The following is a 22500-nucleotide window of genomic DNA, read 5'->3' on the forward strand; positions in this document are numbered from 1 at the left end:
AATTTTTCTCCAAATTTAACAAGTTCAAATATATACTATACAATATTTTACCTTTTTGTTGGCATGTCAGTACTTGATAAGAAGTTATTCTTGGCTAGCATATCAATAATTAGCTTAACTCCACCACTCTTCATGAAGTTATACTGGAACTCCAGTGCCTTTTCTGCCATGGGGTTATGAGCTGGCATGAGTAGGGAGTACAGTACCTGGAGAAAACAAGAATCATAACATTAAAATTAATTATGTCTACTGTATTGTAGACCTGATTAACATGTTTAAATGAACAATGTTTAATACCATACTAATAGTAAGTCAAAAAAAAGCAGCAGTACCAATTGTAAAACGGTACAAAATTGGGTAAATATTCCAGCAAGCGTGCATGAGCGTGTTAGATAGGAGTGAATGGAGACGAATGATACTTGGGACCTGACGATCTGTTGGAGTGTGAGCAGGGTAATATTTAGTGAAGGGATTCAGGGAAACCGGTTATTTTCATATAGTCGGACTTGAGTCCTGGAAATGGGAAGTACAATGCCTGCACTTTAAAGGAGGGGTTTGGGATATTGGCAGTTTGGAGGGATATGTTGTGTATCTCTATACGTATATGCTTCTAAACTGTTGTATTCTGAGCACCTCTGCAAAAGCAGTGATAATGTGTGAGTGTGGTGAAAGTGTTGAATGATGATGAAAGTATTTTCTTTTTGGGGATTTTCTTTCTTTTTTTTTTGGGTCACCCTGCCTCGGTGGGAGACGGCCGACTTGTTGAAAAAAAAAAAAAAAAAAAATAAGATACGGAATATTATAGCCAGGGAACACATCTACTGAAACATGCATGTCTATGGGAAAATAAGTTCCAAGTTCTGAACACCTGAATTATGATTAGTCATCACAAACGTGACTTATGGAAACTGCTAGTTCTCCAAGCTAATCAGTATAAACGTGAGCCAGCAAAATTTTGGAGTAAGATCCGACAACTTTTAGGGGCAAAGCACAAGGCTCCTAACTACCTAATTCATACCTTCACTGATGAGGATGATTAAGATGTTGAGATTAAACTTGATGATCCACAGGACCAGGCTAATTTGATGGGTAATGTATGGGAGAAAATTCTCTCCCACAATAACAGTCGTCGATTTAACAATAATCACTATCAGTTGGTAAATGAATGGAGAGATGAGAACTTAGATGATCTACAACCACTACCTTCCATCGATACATCAACTCTTGAAGATGCCCACCCGCTTACTAGACCTATTACATTACTCGAGACGAGTCAGGTTATTGGAAGAATACGAAATAGAACCCCTGGTCTCTCTGGAATAACAATGAAACAAAGTTCCTACCCAGAAACTGTAAACAGTCTTTGGTTAATATCTTTAATGCCATCTTGGCCTCAGGACATTTTCCAGTTGTTTTTAAGACTCCTAGGATGATCTTTCTTGCTAAGCCCAACAAAGACATCCATCAACCAGGAAACTATAGACCTACATCTTTACTTGAAGTCACTGGAAAAGTTCTTGAGAAGATCATTTCCAACAGACTGAACTACTATATGGAGTTTAATCACCTTTTTACTGAAAAACAATTTGGCTTTAGAACACACAGAGGTACCCATCATGCAATAAATGTTATTTTCGATACTGTAGCAAGTCTAAAACATCAGGGCAATCTTGCCCTAATTGTAACCAGAGATGTTCATAAAGCTTTTGATAGCTTATGGCATGATGGTCTTATATACAAACTTATTGACCTACCAGACCATAACTGGACCTTTCTCAGATTAATACATAACTTCTTAACTCAAAGAAAAATCATTCCCACCTTTCACGGCAGGTCGACAGAGCCTTTTATACCAACAGCTGGTGTCCCACAAGGTTCTTGTCTTAGTCCAATTCTATTCAACATTTATGTGAATGACCTTCCTCAACCAGAGTTTAATGATACAATTATAAAGCAATTTGCAGATGATGTTATCCATGTTGTCTCATCAACTCCCGTAACAGGAAAATACAAGTATGAGAGAGTCATAGAAAAAATGAATATTGAACTTCGTCGAACAGAAATGGAGAATTACGACTAACCCTGACAAAGTCCTTGTTAGCACGATAGGATGTTTTGCATCAACCATCGAAGATAAAGGGGGTATATCCATCAAAGGTACACAGGTAGCCATTAGAAACCCTAACAAGATCTTGGGATATGAAATAGACAGGTTGCTCCACTCAACATCACATGTAAATAAAAAGACCAACATAGCCAAAGCCAGTCTTAAGAGTCTCTTTAGATTTAATCAAGCCCCACCACATGTCAAAAAACATCTGTATAAAATGATAATAAGACCTATACTTGAATACCCATATGTCCCAATGTCATTAACAACAAAGACCAATATGCTACGGTTGCAACGGGTCCAGAATAGAGCTCTCTGCTTCATTACGGACACCAGGAGGAAAGACAAGAGTTAAAATGGCAGATTTACATGTACAACAAGATATAACTGCCTTAAATGTACACCTTGACACCCTGAAGAGAAAACAACTATGCAATGCAAGAACTCTATATGCCAGATAGAGAACATCCTCTCCAAGTTGAAAATACCACGGATTATATCATCAATACTCCTCCTCACAGGACTCAAAGAATGGCTCTCCCCCAGAGGGCCCGTCGTTTTATAAAGAAGATTACCATTGACCAATGATACTGAGCAACCTCCCTGCAAATGAAGATGATTGGGTAACACCAGAACCCTTTTATGTTTACTAAGAAAATCATCACCCCCCAATTAGGAAGACCTCTTGTATAATATTCTGCTGTTAAAATTATGATACATTTACTATGGCATGACACCACCTTGTAAGAAGCTATTGTGTCAAGTAATTCTTTATAAACTGGCCAGAAAATTATTGCCTTCATTGTCGTTTAAATATCCGTTGTGCAATCGCAAAAAAAAAAAAAACGCACACATACACACAATTGCAACTTGTATATTTACTACCAATTCAGAGTCATGTACTTATATATCTGTTATATCTATGTGACTGATGGGTTAGCATTATACCCCTTCAAGAATATTATATTCCACATGCACTTTTTAAATTGCACCAAAGTGGTTGGGCCACTTACCTTTTATATCCTACCTCTCTCCCCCCTCCCACCCTTTTCCAAGATTTCTATCCTTACTCATCCTTCTTCCTTACCCATCTTACTAAAGCTCTGGTCATAAGAAGAATTATGAACAATTTTCAGGAACACATTTATGTCAAGTTTGGACTGTATAGTAATTTTAATATCTGTGCTTGGATGCAAGGCACAATCTTTGAATGTTATAGAGGAGAGGATATTAAAGTACAATGTGATGTGATTATTATGCCTTGAGAATAAGAAGTGGAAACTTAGATAATGTAGTATGAAAGGCATAATACAAAATAGAGAAGGGATTGTTGATATGGTTTGGAAGGCTGGAGCAAGATAGGTTGACCAAGAGCACATGTAAATCTGAGTGACAGAAGGTTGTGTAGGGGATATTCCAGAAAGTGGCTATGAGGGTGTGAAGGTAGTTTTCAGAGGTAGGTAAATAGGTAGGCATGCGAGACGAGGGGTCGAGTCAGATTGAGAGGTTGATTGCATGCATGCATGGGATATGGTACAGTATTTTACTTGAGTGTAAGTTAATATGTCCATGCATTTTCCTTCTTTGGGTTACTCTGCCTTGGTGGGAAATGGTAGAGATGATAAAAAAAAAATGCAAATATATAACTACCCTAGGTATTTATAAGGAAAATATGGGTGTGATAAACTGAGTATTCACACGCTGACAAAGATTTTAAAAAGTCAATCATACCTGTAAATTGTAGAGAACCTGTGATGGTGAAGATGAAAATACAATGCTCTCCAAGGAAGGGGACATACTCTGCTCACCAATTTTAGCATGTTCCAAGCATATTTTCCGGAGATTATTAACTGAAATAGAAATTAAACCAGAAAAATTGTCATTTTTTACATATAGAATTAAACTTTTAAGCAAATATAATTCTTCTGAAATTTTATTATACAACCTCTCCTCACTTAGTGATGTACTCGTTTACCAATGACTCGGACTTACAACGGGCTCTCTGACCAGTATACATACATAAATAATGTACATTTGAGTTGATTTTCTCTGTTCTGTTTATTACAATATACACTACAGCCTCTCTTCACTTAGCGACGTACTCATTTACCAACACCTCAGACTTATGACGAGCTCTCTGACCAGTATGCATGCCTAAATAATGTATATTAGAGCCGATTTCCTCTATTCTGTTTATTACAATATACAGTACACTACTGTGTAAACATTTAAAAATATACCAGAAATGTTATAAATGGTGCAAAGGTGACAAAAACAATATCAAAGACAGTCGACACAAACCCACTACCATTATAGTATGCTCCTCACTTAGCGATGAATTCATTTACCGACACAGTCTTAGGAACAAAACTGTCGTTAAGTGAGGAGAGGCTGTAGTCATGAAAGATGTTTGGCACTTTTATGTTTGTGCTTCTACATTCAAAATAGTTTTACAGAGCAATAGCATAAAATTTATAATTTTCGTAGACCTGAGCAAATGTTTACCCATCCTACAAATGTTTACCCATTCTACTGCTTGATCAGAGGAGAGGAACTAAATTAGCTCAAGTTCTGCTGATATTACACCCTTTACTAACAAGGGGCTTCAACTGAAGACAATTACGAGAGATTGGAAATGGAAAACCAAAACAACTCATAGTTATACAAGGCTTACACATGTGCCCAAATACTATGTACAGTACTTAACAATTTTGTAGTACATTATGCATTCACAGAAAAAGGCTTATGAATTACCTGTATACTGATCAGCAGGCATAATATTAAGCAGTGCCCTTGCACTGTCCCTTAATTGTGATAGTTGTAAGGTACAGCCAAGGTCAGCTAATTGTAGAAGAAACTGTGTGTACTTGGCTTGACCAGACATTATCTGAAACACAAGTGTGAAATGGGTATGTTTTAGTGAGAGGGTAATCAGAACTGAGGCACTGAGTAAGAAACCAATTAACTTGTTAAATGTCATCTGCAACAATATCTCATTAACCATCCATACAATTCTGATCAAACTGATCTCACTTTAAAGCAAAATTAACGAGTTTTAAGGTGATATGGGAGCCAAATCACTATGTGGCCATGACTGCATGTTCAAACATCACATTATTCTCAGGGAGACTGCCAGTGAAGATAAAAGTGGGGCAAATGTATTTTGGGACCTGACAAGCAGTTTAAGTGTGAGCAAAGTAACATTCCAGACTCCAAATCCAAATGCCAGACTCCAAATCCTGGAGCTGAGAAATACAGTGCCTGCACTCTGAAGGAGGGGTGGAGATGTTTTGTAGTTTGGAGGGGCATCTGAACTACATTATCAGGGTGCCTCTGGCAAAAATCTTATTTTAGCAATATATGTATGCCTTAAAGCCATCTCAAAGAAATAAGTTTAGTTAAGACTTAATATATTAGGTTACAAAAATTATAGAAAACTTACAACACCAGGAAGACAATTTTCAGCTTCTACATTAGGTCCCTCATATGGATGCTGAGGAGATCCTGTGGAAGAGTCTGAAGAGCTGTCTGGAGACGATGGCATATTGCTTCCCACCTGGACAAGCTTCGCTGTTAATACCTAGGCAGAAAAACAACAATTACCATGTTAAGTCCAAGTGGTAAATACACCAAGAGCACTGGGATCATGGGAAACAGTTGCTCATTAAAGAAAAAATCTTGCAGACCAATACTTCATGAGTAATTCTTTAATATTTCTTCAAAGTCATACTAACTACTAAGAAAAAATGCCAAGAAGCACTGCTGGTCAGAAATCAGTAAACATTTGAAGATAAAATTCAGAACTGTGAGAACATTGTATAACATAGCCAATACATTCGTACAGTAACTGTAAAGCCTAATCATAGCACCGATATACCATACAACCTAATGCCAAAGAACATGTCAGGCAAAGTATGACAGCAACAAATGTAGCCATCAATAAATATCAAGTTATCTCTATTACGGGCTCCGGGGGATCATCACCCCTGTGGCCCAGTCTCAGTCCAAGCCTTTCAAATTGAAAAAGAAATATCAAGAGGATGAAGAATTATTAAAAATCCCCAAGATGGTAAAGTTTAGACAATGCAGGTCAAAATATGTAAGTTTTACCTACCATGTTACACATTCATGAGACAGAAAAGATAGGGAATCCTACCAGTCAAAAATGCTGAACAGGCTTTTCTACTCTACAGGATGGTACTACAGTACCACCCTTGGTAGTGCAATTAGAACAAGAAATTAAAAAAAAATTATTTCAGTTAAGCATGACATTAAGGGCATAAGATGGCCTTAAACAGTTTAACTTACCATTTTATCTCTGAGAGGCATGTGAGCAATGATCTTTTTATCATCTACAGGGTCTATTGGATCTGTATTTAAATAAAGTTCTACTTTCACATTTGGAGCTGTAGATTTCAATCGATGAAGTACCTAAAATTAAAATGAAATACAAGGATTCTAGATACTCCGTAAAAATATATGTACAGAAAATTGTTGCAATTAAAAAATATAACTCATTGTTTCAACTGTTTTGTACCAAATACCCTTATAATAAGCAAGAGAAAATGTCATGAGGCAACTAACCTGCCTCCTTATAGAACCCATCGTGTCATTGGTATGTGTCCATACATCAATCTCATCAGGCTGCCGGCCTTGAACAGGAAATCTTACTAACAATGACAGGTGCTTTCCTCTTGATGCTCTGAAGGAAGAAAACAGCACATGGATGAATGAATAAAATTAGTATTTTTAAGTTGTTCAAATTATTTCAATTATAATTCCTTATTATACATGGTATCAATAAAATTGGATAGCAAATTTAATACCTTCCAAGAGGAAGAATAGAGCGGTCATCCCCAAAGTCACCATCACATTCAGATACATATTCATATAAAACTTTAAGGACTCGGCACATTCTTGTAGTTTCTTGTCGAACTCTATTAATAGAATCCTTATCCTGATCCAACACTGATACAGTGTCATACATTGCCTGAAAAGAAAATTTATTAAAAATTAGTCCTCACAATAAGCAAAGTAATCAGTCACAGGACAAAGCATTGCTTATCAACAAATGATACTTTTATTTTATGTGAAGTGTTCAATCTATGCAGTTCATTCAGCACTAAGAAATGATCGAGGCTCCATTTCCCACAGCTGCCCTAATAGCAACACTGGTAAAGAATTTTGCTGTACATCAACCTGTTCCATAAGTAACAGTCTCACTTAAGTTGAAAGAGTAATCCCTCTACAACAGCTTCAATGCTTTCGATATACTTTTGGTGGGTTTGAAGAGTTTTCCTACTCCTGCAGCCTGGTGCAGGACCAGGCTTGGCTGGTGCTTGCCTGGTCAACAAGGCTGCTGCTACTGGCAGACCGTTCACCTATGTATTCATCTCAGCCCGGATGAACCATCACTTAGCAGAGGTGCTTGTCAAGTCTGATATTGTCTGGCAAGATGTTAAATAGTCTGGGCCCATGCAAATTGATACAATGTACTCACTGTGTTTACAGCACCCCTGCTTTTTGCTGGGTTTATTTTACATTTTCTCCCATCTCTCTTACTCTAGTATGTTATGACTGCACATTTGGGACTAGGCCCTTGTGAATCTTTCATACATAATGCTGTATCATGTGCATGCCTTCTGCTCCTTTATTCCTGAGAAAACACTGAGGACTGAGGCATTCCCAGTAATTAAAACAGACCCTTTCAGTGAAGACTGCTGATGTTCCTCCTGCTTTGAATTGAGAAAACCATTCAAAACACTTGTCTGACCCTTTGTTTCATCACCAAATGCTTGAAGAAGCATTTTCAAAAAGAAAAAGAAAGAGAAAAAGAAAAAAGAAAGTGTATTCTTTCTTCTCAAGATTCCGGTGTTACACAAAAAATGCAACAATGCACTGATAAAAAAAATTGCCCAGCTAACCTAAATGGAATGATCAACTTCACTGAAATGCACCATGCTACTTCACGAAGGAGTGTATTACTCATCATGATCTACGCTGCCACTACCCTAGTCCACCCAGGAAGCACACAAAAATTTGAGTATGTTAAGTTTTTGATAGCAACCGCCCAGGGAGGTACTACTGTCCTGCCAAGCGAGTGTAAAACGAAAGCCTGTAATTGTTTTATATGATGGTAGGATTGCTGGTGTCCTTTTTTTCTGTCTCTTAAACATGCAAGATTTCAGGTACATCTTGCTACTTCTACTTACACTGAGGTCACACCACACATACATGTACAAGGATATATGTACATACCCCTCTAGGTTTTCTTCTATTTTCTTTCTAGTTCTTATTTATTTCCTCTTATCTCCATGGGGAAGTGGAACAGAATTCTTCCTCCGTAAGCCATGCGTGTCGTAAGAGGCGACTAAAATGCCGGGAGCAAGGGGCTAGTAACCCCTTCTCCTGTATATATTACTAAATTTGAAAGGAGAAACTTTCGTTTTTCCTTTTGAGCCACCCCACCTCGGTGGAATACGGCTAGTACGTTGAAAGAAAAGAAGAAAGAACTTTTTGATAGCACCTCACGTGTGTTATCACTCCATGATCACACTTGTCAAATCCCTTTGTAAAAACCGTGTATACCACATCCATAATTGTCACAGTGGTATAGTATTTGTGACAAGCGTGGTATTCCAGCTCTAAATCCAAGCTGGTTTGGGCTGTGCAGGTTGTACTGTTCCATAAAATTTATATTATGGCATCTCATCACTCTTTCAAAGACTTATGGTGTGCAATATGGGCTATTAGTAAGTAATTCTTGGCTAGTGCTCTACTTTCTCTACACCAAGGAGCTACATCTGCACTCTTTAAAGCCTTTGGTATTTCATTTCACCTAATTCTTTATAAATTCTTTAATCTTATGTGTGGTGTTCCAAAGTATTGGAATCATTGAATATCAGCAAATTTTGATATCTGGTATCTAAAAATCAAATGTCAGTATAAGTGGAAATAGGCTGATTTTGAAAATAACGGTAATGGTCTCAGTAGCAGTTAGTACTGGCTAATTACGATGACATCAGTATAGGTTTCAGTATCAGTGGGTAGCAAAAAATTATATCGGTATCAGCCTAAAATTGAGTACTGTTATAAGCAAAAACAAAACTAATATTCTGTCACTACTTACATGTGCATACTGTGTGAATTTATTTAATTTAGGTGGTCAGCTTTAGTCCTCTGTTGTGAAATCTTACTGAATAAAGCAGTGAACGACTTTTGACTCCTAGTGATTTGTAAACTTTCCTTTCTTCCTCTCTGCATTTACAAAGGATTAGAATCTTACCTTAAGCCGAGACATACAGCTTGAAAGGAAGTCATCATGAATGATAACCTGATTGGCTTGAAGCCTTGGCCCAAGATTTGTGTAAGTTTCTCGCAACAATTCAATGGCACGAGATGCAATATCTTCCGTCCCACATAATACCACCTGTTAGGAAAAAATATTAAGTATTACACTTAAAAGGTTTGAAACAACTATTCCTAAAGCAATTAATACAACTTCTCTAATTTAGTGTAAGAGTAAAAGCTTCTCAACTGTTCAATATACAACAGTATTACTTCAAAAATAAAAGAAATTTTCATATATGATAATGTAATACTCACTCTCCAGACATAATCTACACCTATAAGGTCATCATCATCCATAAGGTATACTCTCCTTTTGAGAATCAGTTTACCTTCTTTGGAATTAACAGCTTTAAAAAAACGATCAAAACACCTGAAAAATAAAAGTGGGCCTCAGACATTGTTTCATAACTCCATAGTTTTACTAAGAGATATTAAAGTAATATATTTCTGTAATCATTTTACTTTATCTCAGCAAGTCTTAGAATTTTCACAAAATTTTGTTACTACCAAAAATTCATTGTAATATACAGTGGACCCCCACATAACGAGTACCTCCGAATGTGACCAATTATGTAAGTGTATTTATGTAAGTGCATTTGTACGTGTATGTTTGGGGGTCTGAAATGGACTAATCTACTTCACAATATTTCTTATGGGAACAAATTCGGTCAGTACTGGCACCTGAACATACTTCTGGAGTGAAAAAATATCGTTAACCGGGGGTCCACTGTATATCCAACAAGCTATAATTTTTTTTTTTCAACTTCCTGGCCATCTCCCACCAAGGCAGGGCAACCCAAAAAAGAAAACTTTCACCATCATTCACATATAATCACTGTCTATACATATTTATTGCAGAGGTGTGCATATATTATACAAATATTACACAATAAAAAAGGGTTGGAGAGAGGGGGTAAAGGAGGTTTTGTGGGTAAGGGGCTTGGACTTCCAGCAAGCATGCGTGAGCGTGTTAGATAGGAGTGAATGGAGACGAATGGTACTTGGGACCTGACGATCTGTTGGAGTGTGAGCAGGGTAATATTTAGTGAAGGGATTCAGGGAAACCGGTTATTTTCATATAGTCGGACTTGAGTCCTGGAAATGGGAAGTACAATGCCTGCACTTTAAAGGAGGGGTTTGGGATATTGGCAGTTTGGAGGGATATGTTGTGTATCTTTATATGTGTATGCTTCTAGACTGTTGTATTCTGAGCACCTCTGCAAAAACAGTGATAATGTGCGAGTGTGGTGAAAATGTTGAATGATGATGAAAGTATTTTCTTTTTGGGGATTTTCTTTCTTTTTTGGGTCACCCTGCCTCGGTGGGAGACGGCCGACTTGTTGAAAAAAAAAAAAAAAAAAAATTATAATAAAATTATCAGAAACTTTAGATTCTTTGCTACAGCAGATCTTCTTAAATATGTATATCGTAGTGATTTTAGGAGTAAAAATGTGTGCAAATTACTTCAAATTTGAAGTTAATCCATTATTTATTAATAGTAATAAGCATTAGGAAAGTTTAAAAAATAAAACTGAACATAGTGACTGGTAACTAATAGTTAATACTTACTTCATGCCATTCTCAGTTAACAACGAGGGATCAAGTAGCAAGATGTTGTTCTCAAAGAAGTCCTTGTTGATTTCAGGGTCAAGATCTGGCTCATCCCCCATAAGTTTTGAAAACCATTTGAAACAGGACTCTCGATCGACAGTGAAAACAGCACTCTCCGCTAGACAGTTCCAAATCTGTTTAGCCTGGGGTGCACACAACCATAACTGCCCATCCTATAAAAAAATTAGATATTAATGCCCTAAAATTTTTACCAAAATATAGTAATGACAAAAATACATTTGCCACTTCATAACCTTCCTCTCCTTCCTTCCACACCCCACCCCTCCTCTACACAGGCATCTGCTCTTCCCCTCATCTCTTCTAACCATTCTTGCTTCCCCTTCCTCCCTCCCTCCCTTAGTCTTCCCTTTCCTCTCTTCCACAATCTTCTCCCTCCCTCCCTCCTTTACCCTTATCTCTTCCCTTCCTCTCTCACTTTCATCCTCACTTCCTCTCTCATCCCTTTCCCTCCTCTTGTCCCTCCTTTCCTCCAGCTTATCCATCCTTTGCTCAATTTCTTAACTTCCTTCCTCACTTGCCCCTCTCCTCTCTTCTGCTTCCCCCCCTTATTTTACTCTATTCTACTTTGACTGCCTCCTTACTCCCCATCACTGCTGCCTCCTCCCTCATTCTCCATTCTCTTTTCTCACCCCATTCTCTCCTCCCTCATTCACTTCACAGTAAGAAAACCTATCAAAATATAGTTTACAATACTAATCTGATATCCCTTAACTATATAAGGATATTTTACTAACCTTTAGTAAAAACCTAAGAAAACTAAGGCGTTCTTGAACTTGGTATATATGATTATACCGCCGATCAGGTATAATATCTGCTGGATTCAGGTCAGGATTTTCTGCAAAATGCAATGAAATCTGAGTTAAATCAATTTTCATTTTAAAACACTTGTAGGTTAAATAAGAATACATTAGTCCCCCCAAATTCCCAGGAGTTACGTTCGAAGACCACCTGCGAATTCTAGACCTGGTTAAAAAAAATGCCCATTTTTGTAGTTCAAATCCTAAATATGCCCCCAAAACACTTAAATTTAATTTCAAACTCAGTTTCATACACCACCCTTAAAAAAAAATGAATGTAAAGATAAACCCATATATAGTACTGTACTGCTATGTCTCCCGCAGTGTTAGAATATAAAATACTGATGTTACCCCCGTATGTACTGTAATTCATGCAAGCCCATTTTCTTTGGTATATGGATTTGTCAGTTAAAAACAGAGTAGGGGAGTTAGTAGATGGGGAGATGGAGGTATTAGGTAGATGGCGAGAACATTATGAGGAACTTTTAAATGTTAAGGAAGAAACAGAGGCAGTAATTTCATGCACTGGTCAGGGAGGTATACCATCTTTTAGGAGTGAAGAAGAGCAGAATGTAAGTGTGGGGGAGGTACGTGAGGCATTACGTAAAGTGAAAGGGGGTAAAGCAGCTGGAACTGATGGGATCATGACAGAAATGTTAAAAGCAGGGGGGATATAGTGTTGGAGTGGTTGGTACTTTTGTTTAATAAATGTATGAAAGAGGGGAAGGTACCTAGGGATTGGCGGAGAGCATGTATAGTCCCTTTATATAAAGGGAAAGGGGACAAAAGAGACTGTAAAAATTATAGAGGAATAAGCTTACTGAGTATACCAGGAAAAGTGTACGGTAGGGTTACAATCGAAAGAATTAGAGGTAAGACAGAATGTAGGATTGCGGATGAGCAAGGAGGTTTCAGAGTGGGTAGGGGATGTGTAGATCAAGTGTTTACATTGAAGCATATATGTGAACAGTATTTAGATAAAGGTAGGGAAGTTTTTATTGCATTTATGGATTTAGAAAAGGCATATGATAGAGTGGATAGAGGAGCAATGTGGCAGATGTTGCAAGTATATGGAATAGGTGGTAAGTTATTAAATGCTGTAAAGAGTTTTGATGATAGTGAGGCTCAGGTTAGGGTATGTAGAAGAGAGGGAGAATACTTCCCAGTAAAAGTAGGTCTTAGACAGGGATGTGTAATGTCACCATGGTTGTTTAATATATTTATAGATGGGGTTGTAAAGGAAGTAAATGCTAGGGTGTTCGGGAGAGGGGTGGGATTAAATTTTGGGGAATCAAATTCAAAATGGGAATTGACACAGTTACTTTTTGCTGATGATACTGTGCTTATGGGAGATTCTAAAGAAAAATTGCAAAGGTTAGTGGATGAGTTTGGGAATGTGTGTAAAGGTAGAAAGTTGAAAGTGAACATAGAAAAGAGTAAGGTGATGAGGGTGTCAAATGATTTAGATAAAGAAAAATTGGATATCAAATTGGGGAGGAGGAGTATGGAAGAAGTGAATGTTTTCAGATACTTGGGAGTTGAAGTGTCGGCGGATGGATTTATGAAGGATGAGGTTAATCATAGAATTGATGAGGGAAAAAAGGTGAGTGGTGCGTTGAGGTATATGTGGAGTCAAAAAACGTTATCTATGGAGGCAAAGAAGGGAATGTATGAAAGTATAGTAGTACCAACACTCTTATATGGGTGTGAAGCTTGGGTGGTAAATGCAGCATCGAGCAGATGGTTGGAGGCAGTGGAGATGTCCTGTTTAAGGGCAATGTGTGGTGTAAATATTATGCAGAAAATTCGGAGTGTGGAAATTAGGAAAAGGTGTGGAGTTAATAAAAGTATTAGTCAGAGGGCAGAAGAGGGGTTGTTGAGGTGGTTTGGTCATTTAGAGAGAATGGATCAAAGTAGAATGACATGGAAAGCATATAAATCTATAGGGGAAGGAAGGCGGGGTAGGGGTCGTCCTCGAAAGGGTTGGAGAGAGGGGGTAAAGGAGGTTTTGTGGGCAAGGGGCTTGGACTTCCAGCAAGCGTGCGTGAGCGTGTTAGATAGGAGTGAATGGAGACGAATGGTACTTGGGACCTGACGATCTGTTGGAGTGTGAGCAGGGTAATATTTAGTGAAGGGATTCAGGGAAACCGGTTATTTTCATATAGTCGGACTTGAGTCCTGGAAATGGGAAGTACAATGCCTGCACTTTAAAGGAGGGGTTTGGGATATTGGCAGTTTGGAGGGATATGTTGTGTATCTTTATATGTGTATGCTTCTAGACTGTTGTATTCTGAGCACCTCTGCAAAAACAGTGATAATGTGCGAGTGTGGCGAAAGTGTTGAATGATGATGAAAGTATTTTCTTTTTGGGGATTGTCTTTCTTTTTTGGGTCACCCTGCCTCGGTGGGAGACGGCCGACTTGTTGAAAAAAAAAAAAATGTACAGTAAATATACAGTAGTGCCCCGCTTTACAGTGTTCCGCTTTACGGCTTTCCGCTAACATGGACATTTCAAATTATGACCAAAACCTGCTATATGACTCCCCCCACTTGACTTTCTAATGCAGTCACTGCGCCCCACCCAGTTTGTTTACATTCTCTGTGAGCTCCATGAGCACCTCTCTCAATTATGTCTGGCAATTTTCCAAAATTTGAAGTATTTTTAAGTTACAGTGGTACACCGAGTTTTGTACATAATTTGTTCCAGAAGGCTGTTCGAGTGTCGTTACCAAACAAATTTGTTCCCAAAAGGAATAATGTAAATCAGATTAGTCTGTCCCAGATCCTCAAAAATATACTTACAAAAATACACTTACATAACTGTTCGAGTTGGGAGCTGTACTAAACTCGGGATACCACTGTATATTCGCAGTGTGGAAATTAGTAGGTGTGGAGTTACTAAAAGTATTATTCAGAGAGCTGAAGAGGGGTTCTTGAAGTGGTCTGGTCATTTAGAGAGGATGGAGCACAACAGGATGACTTGGAGGGTGTATAAATCTGTAGTGGAAGGAAGGAGGTAGGGGTCAAACTAGGGAAGGATGGAAGGAGGGGGTAAATGAGGTTTTGGGTGCAAGGGACTTTGGACATACAGCAGGCATGTGTGAGCATGTTAGATAAGAGTGACAACAAATGGTCTTTGGGACTTGAACTGTTGGAGTGTGAGCAGGGTTAATATTTTGTTAAGGATTCTTGGAAACCAGTTGCCGGACACAGTCCTGGATGTGGGAATTACAATGCCTGCACTTTAACCCTTTCATGGTTTCAGCCATACTAGTACGGCTTACGCACCAGGGTTTTTGACGTACTAGTATGCCTAAATTCTAGTGCCCTCAAATCTAGTGAGAGAAAGCTGGTAGGTCTACATATGAAAGAATGGGTCTATGTGGTCAGTGTGCGCAGTATAAAAAAAATTCCTGCAGCACACAGTGCGTAATGAGAAAAAAAAAACTGACCGTGTTTTTGGAATAAAACAGCGACTTTGCACTGTATTTTCGTATGGTATTTATTGTTGTATTCTAGTTTTCCTGGTCTCATTCTATAGAATGGAAGATATATTACGGAAATTGAGATGATTCTGACTGATTTTACAATGAAAAGTACCTTGAAATTGAGTTCAAAGTAGCAGAAATGTTCGATTTTTACCAAAATTCAAAAGTAAACAAATCATGCTAAGCATCCAATACACGTCAACTGGCTCTGGTGGCCTGGTGGTTAACGCTCTCGCTTCACACGGTGAGGGCCTGGGTTCGATTCCCAGCCAGAGTAGAAACATTGGACATGTTTCTTTCCACCTGTTGTCTATGTTCCCCATCAGTAAAATGGGTACCTGGGTGTTAGTCGACTGGTGTGGGTCGCATCCTGGGACACTGACCTAAGGAGGCCTGGTCACAGACCGGGCCGTGGGGGCATTGACCCCCGGAACTCTCTCCAGGTAAACTCTCTCCAGGTAAGTGTGCCGCTATTATTTATACCAAAGTTTTTTTTTCTCATGCACTTTGTGCTGCAGGATTTTTTTTATACTGTGCACACTGACCACATAGACCCATTCTTTCATATGTATGCCTACCAGCTTCCTCCCACTAGATTTGAGGGCGCTAGAATTTAGGCGTACTAGTACGTCAAAAACCCCGGGTCGTAAGCCGTACTAGTACAGCCGAAACACTCAAAGGGTTAAAGGAGGGATTTGGGATATTTGCTGTTTTTGAGTGACATCTAAACTGTCATATCTACATGCCTCTGCAAAGATAGTGTAAATGATGAAATTTTTTTTTTTTTTTTTTGGTGGGGAGGGGGGGTCAACTTGCCTAACTGGGAGACAGCCAGCATGTTAAGAAAAAAATATTCATGATCACTTTTCAAAAGTGCATATCATGGTCCAATGATCCACAAAAGTGCAAAATTTCCATCAAGTGTAGCCAACATCTCTCTTGCCCCCAGAATTCAAGTCTAGCTGGCCAATTTCCCTGAATCTCTTCCTATTACCATGCTCACACTAACAGGACATCAAATTCCAAAAACTATTTACCTTTATTCACTTCACCAACAATTACATATATGCCTGCTGGATCCTCAAGCCCCCTACCTCTTCCTTTACACTTTCCATTTCTAGCATCTAAAACTCACCTTTTGCAGCAATTCTAATATTCTTCATATATGTTGTGAGATTATCAGCCACAAGCACAACAAGGGAATGCTGATTTTGAAGTTTGGAGATGATATCGTGGCGGTAGCTAACATGTGGCGTAGGGCGCTGATGTTGAGAGAAATTGGGTGGTGCTTCACTATAAGAACAACATATCTCTCGTATCTGCTTCAAGGCTGGAAGTACCCACTTGTCATGCTTTAGTTCTTCAACGCATCTATCCAACCAGTGTTTCTTCTGAATATCTCTGTCCTGGAATGTTCAATAACGTAAGCAAACAATAATTTATCACATTAATATTGCCTTCCAAGATGAATACATTTATCCCAAAACCTAAACTGTTTGTGAATGAAGTCTATATACATTTCAAGAAAATATAAGAATGACCATGAAACTGTGCTGGCATGATAAATTCCTAGTATGAATTACAAATTTTTACATCTGCTGGTTTATACAGCACCATTTTTGTAAGTTTTGCCAATGAAAACCACATTTGAAGTTAAATTTACCATAAACACTACAGAACTCCATTAATGCAGGATTATTTTGAACGGCTAATTTGAAAGTACGACATACACAATGTAGTAGGAAAGTTAAGTGCCGTGAAAAATTGACAATTCAGATCATTAATCAACTTATGCTTGGAAAGATACTCAGTAAAAAGGGAGAAATATAAAAACTAAAAATAAATAATTTATACAAGCTTAATTGTGCAATGAGAGTAGTCTACTGGACTATATGCTGGTGTATAAAAAGTGTTTCATTGAACTGAAACTGAAATCTGCAAATTTGAAGATAATTCTGAAATGGTTGGCATGCATGTTCAACATGTACAGTACTGGCATAATTGTGCATTTTTTGAAAATTCAATATTTTTCTACTAAGGTCAATTAAACCAATTTCACTGATTGCTCGTGGATTTATTTTGATACACCAGTAAATGTCAACTACTTAAAACTGATTAACCCTTTCAGGGTCAGTCTCATATATGTACGGCTTGATAGCCAGTGTTGGTCCCGTACTGGTGCACCAAAATAAATTAACTAGCAGTCAGCGAAATTGGTTAATTGACCTATTAGTACAAAAACATTGAATTTTCAAAAAATCCATAATTATGCAAGTACTGTACATGAATGAAAGATTGAAACGTCATAAGCAATTTCTTTGTATAACGGACAAGAGGATGAGCGAGTAATTTACAATAGCATGTAGCATGCATCGTTTGTTCTACAAAGTCTAAACATTCTAATGTCTTTCATAGTTTGGTGCATCTGGGAGAGATGAAAAAACTAATGTATAAATTACAGTTTGAATATTTTAGGAATAGGGTTATAAAAAAAAAATTACAGACTTGCTGGCCATGTAATAATTTGTATAAAAATAATACCATACCTGTGAGCATGAATAATCTAAAATCTTAACATGAGCATTTAGGGCCTGGTCCATTATCTCAGTTGGTACATCATCTGAATGGGCTAAGGACCACAGCAGAGTTAGAACCTGATGGAAACAAAGACCAAGATAGTTAAGAGAAAAACCCAAGTCTACACCACTAGCATAAGTAACTTAAAAAAAAAAAAAAAGTTACTGCCTATTGTAATCTCTGCAGTTTAAAGAAATGTTATTTTATTACATTTTAATACAAAAAGAGTAACATCAGGCAGTCAGAGACAATGTTTTACTATAGACTTGGCAGTAATACTTTAAGAGCCAAACCAATAAGTGAATTTACATGCTCAATTCATCAATTTTATTACAACCAATAAGTGAATTTACATGCTCAATTCATCAATTTTATTACAACCAATAAGTGAATTTACATGCTCAATTCATCAATTTTATTACAATGTATATGGTAATTATAAAAACTGACAATGCTATAAAGCTCACTTGACTTCATCTTTTCTAAAAGACATTTTATATTACTGCATCTAAAACCTCCCTAATTTAGTGTAAAAACACATCGAACTAGCAATTTACTTTACTATAACAGCATACTGAAACTGACTGCTTAAGTAAGAGAGAAAAAGAGGAAACAATATTAATGTTTGCCAGAGTTGCTTTCACAAATTATTTCAACAATCGACTTTTTTTTTTTTCAACACATCTACTGTCTCCCACCAAGGCATGGTGACCTAAAAAAAAAAAGAAAAAACTTTCATCATCATTCAACACTTTCACCATCACTCATACATAATCAGTTTTTGCAGAGGAGCACAGATACAACAGTTTAGACTTTCCTCCAAATTGCCAATACATGTATCCTAAGCCCCTCCTTTAAAGTATAGGCACTGTACTTCCCATTTCCAGGACTCAAGTCTGACTAACCAGTTTCCCTGAATCCCTTCACAAAATATTACCTTGCTCACACTCCAACAGCTAGTCACGTCCCAAAAACCATTCATCTCCATTCACTCTTATCCAACACACACACACACACACACACACACACACACACACACACACACACACACACACACACACGCACGCTTGCTTGAAGTACAAGCCCCTCGCCCACAAAACCTCCTTTACCCCCTTCCCTTCAACTAAAATGCCGGGAGCAATAGGCTAGTAACCCCTTTTCCCGTATAGCCTACTAAAAAGAAAAGAAAGAAAACCATCAAAGTGGGATGTTTGAATGTGCATGGTTGTAGTGCAAATGATTAGAGATGACTGTGAATATTATGAATGAAAAGAAGCTGGATGTCCTGGCTCTAAGTGAAACAAAGCTGAAGGGGGTAGGAGAGTTTCAGTGGGGTGAAATAAATGGGATTAGGTGAGGGGTTTCTAATAGAGTTAGAGCTAAGGAAGGAGTAGCAATAATGTTGAAGGATAAGTTATGGCAGGAAAAGAAGGAACATAAATGTATAAATTCAAGTATAAGGATTACATGGAGTAATACAAGCACTGGATGTGAAAAGAGGGTTATAGTAAGTGTTGATGTGCCTAGAGAAGAGAGAAGTGGAGAGAGAGAGAGAGAGAAGTGGAGAGAGAGAGAGAGAGAAGTGGAGAGAGAGAGAGAGAGAGAAGTGGAGAGAGAGAGAGAGAGAGAAGTGGAGAGAGAGAGAGAAGTGGAGAGAGAGAGAAGTGGAGAGAGAGAGAGAGAGAAGTGGAGAGAGAGAGAGAAAGTGGAGAGAGAGAGAGAAGTGGAGAGAGAGAGAGAGAGAAGTGGAGAGAGAGAAGTGGAGAGAGAGAGAGAGAGAGAGAGAGAGAGAGAGAGAGAGAGAAGTGGAGAGAGAGAGAGAGAAGTGGAGAGAGAGAGAGAGAAGTGGAGAGAGAGAGAGAGAGAAGTGGAGAGAGACAGAGAGAGAGAGAGAAGTGGAGAAGAGGTGAGGAGTCCACACGCACAACCTGGCTATGGGAAAGAGGTAATTGGCCAGCCCTTTGCTCTGAGCTCGCCACCACTGACTGGAATGCTCTTCTCCAGGGGGATGTTGACAACCAAGTGAAAGCCTTCACTGGACACATCCTTAATCTGCAACAAGAACACATTCCTCACCAGCAATATGTGACAAAGCCTACAGATCAGCCTTGGTTTGGCTTTCGTTGTAGAGAGGCTGCTACTGCTAAGTACAAAGCATGGCGAAGGTATAAGAGACATCCTACCACCTATAACAGGAACTTGCACATGCAAGCCTGTAGGCATATGGGTGATGTTCAAAAGTGGGCCATTGCTAAATGGGAGGTGGACACTAAAAGAAAGTTAGCATCAGGTAGGGTAGGCTCCAAAACCTGGTGGTCCCTGGTCAAGGACAGACAAGGTTATCTGCCTGATGAACTTATTCCACCTCTAAATCGACAGGATGGGACCACCTCTACTAGTAGTCAAGAGAAGGCGGACCTCTTTGCTGAACACTTTGCTACCAAAATGCAAGTTCCTGATCCAGCAAGTGACCCTCCTTGGCTAGCTGCAAGAACTGTGTCAAAACTGTCAGTGGTGACAATAAGGCAGGAGGAGGTGCATTTCCTTCTTAAATCACTTGACCAGGAAAAGGCTGTGGGCCCAGACAAGTTGAGCCCAAGATTGTTGAGAAGATGTGCAGACCAGCTAGCAGCACCTCTAACTCGCATCTTTCAGCACTGCCTAGTACAGTGCAAATGGCCCTCTCCATGGAAAGAGGCAAATGTAGTCCCTGTTCACAAAAAGAAGAGCAGAGCAGAAATCAGCAACTACAGACCAGTGTCACTCCTGTCAATCACTGGTAAGATCCTTGAGACAATAATCTCAAGACAAATGACAGATTTTTTTAACTACCACTCACTACTTTGTGATCGTCAATATGGCTTCAGGAAAGGTTACTCTGCTGCTGATCTGTTGTTAAACCTCTCCACTAAGTGGCACCAGTCACTGGATGAATCCAAAGTCAGCTGTGTGGTAGCACTGGACATTGCTGGCGCTTTCGACCGGGTGTGGCACCAGGGCCTCTTAGCAAAACTTCAAGCACTGGGAATTGCAGGCTCTACGCTATGTCTCCTCAGTGATTACCTTCATGGTAGATCTCTAAGTGTAGTCCTCAATGGAACGGAATCAGCAAGGCATCCTATTGGGGCAAGCGTTCCACAAGGAAGTGTGCTGGGTCCACTGTTATGGAATGTCTACTTCAACGACCTTCTTCATCTCATCCCAGAATCACATGCATATGCAGACGACTGTACACTGACATTCACTTATCCAAGAGAAGAAATGCCAGCTGCTCTAAGCTACATCAATCACCAGCTGAGAGCTATATCAGCTTGGGGAAATAGATGGCAAGTAACATTTGCACCTGAGAAAACACAAATGATGATCGTCTCTAGGCACCATGATGGTAATGCTGGTGCAGTAGTAAGGATGAATGGGACGATGTTGGCACCTGGAGAAGAAGTTGATATCCTTGGGGTGAAATTTGACTCCAAACTAACCATGAAGAACCATGTTGTAAATCTTGCAAACAAGGCAGCCAGGAAGCTTACAGCACTTCGCCGTATCTCCCATCTGCTTGACAGTAGGGGTTGCAAGATCCTGTACGAAGCACAAGTACGCTCACACCTTGAGTATGCTCCACTTTCTTGGTTTGCCTGCCCCCCCTCTCATCTGCGACTGCTTGACAGAGTAGAGAACAGAGCAAGACGTCTCATCTCTCGCCTGGACCCATCCTGGATAGATCTGTCATTTCAGCAGAGCCTTCAACATAGGAGGGATGTGGGTGGCCTTACTGTTATGTACAAGGCCAATATTGTCAAAATACCACACTTGGATCCACTTCGAGGACAGCGTGAAACAAGCTTTTATGCCACAAGACGGGCAGAAAGCAGCAACTTCACTCTGGCTGTACCCTTCTCCAGAACATCACTCCATCTGAGATCTTGCATACCCAGGATGACTCGAGTATGGAACACATTCGTACAGCATAATGATGTCAACGAGATAACGTCAGTTGATCAAATGAAAATGCTGGCCCACAGATGGCTCCAACTTCATCCTGTTCCCTACTTGTATGTCTCATAACAATAAAAATGCTTTCAAATGAGCTGATGTAGGTAACAGCTCTTAGCTTGTCAATAAAGTTAGGAATCCTTAACCTGTAAATAGCTGTCAATAAAGCTAGGGATCCTTAACCTTGTCAAACCCTGTGTAAAAAAAAAAAGAGAGAGAGAGAGAGAGAGAAGTGGAGAGAGAGAGAGAGAGTGGAGAGAGAGAGAGAGAGAGAAGTGGAGAGAGAGAGAGAGAGAGAGAAGTGGAGAGAGAGAGAGAGAGAAGTGGAGAGAGAGAGAGAGAGAGAGAGAGAGAGAGAAGTGGAGAGAGAGAGAGAGAGAGAGAGAGAAGTGGAGAGAGAGAGAGAGAGAGAGAGAAGTGGAGAGAGAGAGAGAAGTGGAGAGAGAGAGAGAGAGAAGTGGAGAGAGAGAGAGAGAGAAGTGGAGAGAGAGAGAGAGAGAAGTGAGAGAGAGAGAGAGAGAAGTGGAGAGAGAGAGAGAGAGAAGTGGAGAGA

At 39.1% G+C, this 22500-nt stretch overlaps 1 protein-coding gene across 4 annotated transcripts in view; it reads right to left on the reverse strand.

Moving 5' to 3' along the window:
- The window catches only part of faf (ubiquitin carboxyl-terminal hydrolase-like faf), a 264269-nt gene that overhangs the window by 203187 nt on the left and 38582 nt on the right, over window positions 1-22500 (reverse strand). For all 4 annotated transcript variants that reach the window (XM_070093596.1, XM_070093595.1, XM_070093594.1 and 1 more), the window contains exons 12-24: window positions 17924-18031; window positions 16513-16783; window positions 11827-11927; window positions 11030-11244; window positions 9716-9830; window positions 9396-9539; window positions 6937-7100; window positions 6695-6812; window positions 6419-6541; window positions 5553-5690; window positions 4865-4997; window positions 3842-3960; window positions 52-206 (exon numbers count right to left, since the gene is read on the reverse strand). In XM_070093596.1, coding sequence (XP_069949697.1) covers window positions 52-206; window positions 3842-3960; window positions 4865-4997; window positions 5553-5690; window positions 6419-6541; window positions 6695-6812; window positions 6937-7100; window positions 9396-9539; window positions 9716-9830; window positions 11030-11244; window positions 11827-11927; window positions 16513-16783; window positions 17924-18031 — 1904 coding nt within the window. The remainder of the gene's footprint in view (window positions 1-51; window positions 207-3841; window positions 3961-4864; window positions 4998-5552; window positions 5691-6418; window positions 6542-6694; window positions 6813-6936; window positions 7101-9395; window positions 9540-9715; window positions 9831-11029; window positions 11245-11826; window positions 11928-16512; window positions 16784-17923; window positions 18032-22500) is intronic.

Source organism: Cherax quadricarinatus, chromosome 43 (assembly GCF_038502225.1).
Source record: "Cherax quadricarinatus isolate ZL_2023a chromosome 43, ASM3850222v1, whole genome shotgun sequence".
Classification (NCBI taxonomy): Eukaryota; Metazoa; Arthropoda; class Malacostraca; order Decapoda; family Parastacidae; genus Cherax; species Cherax quadricarinatus.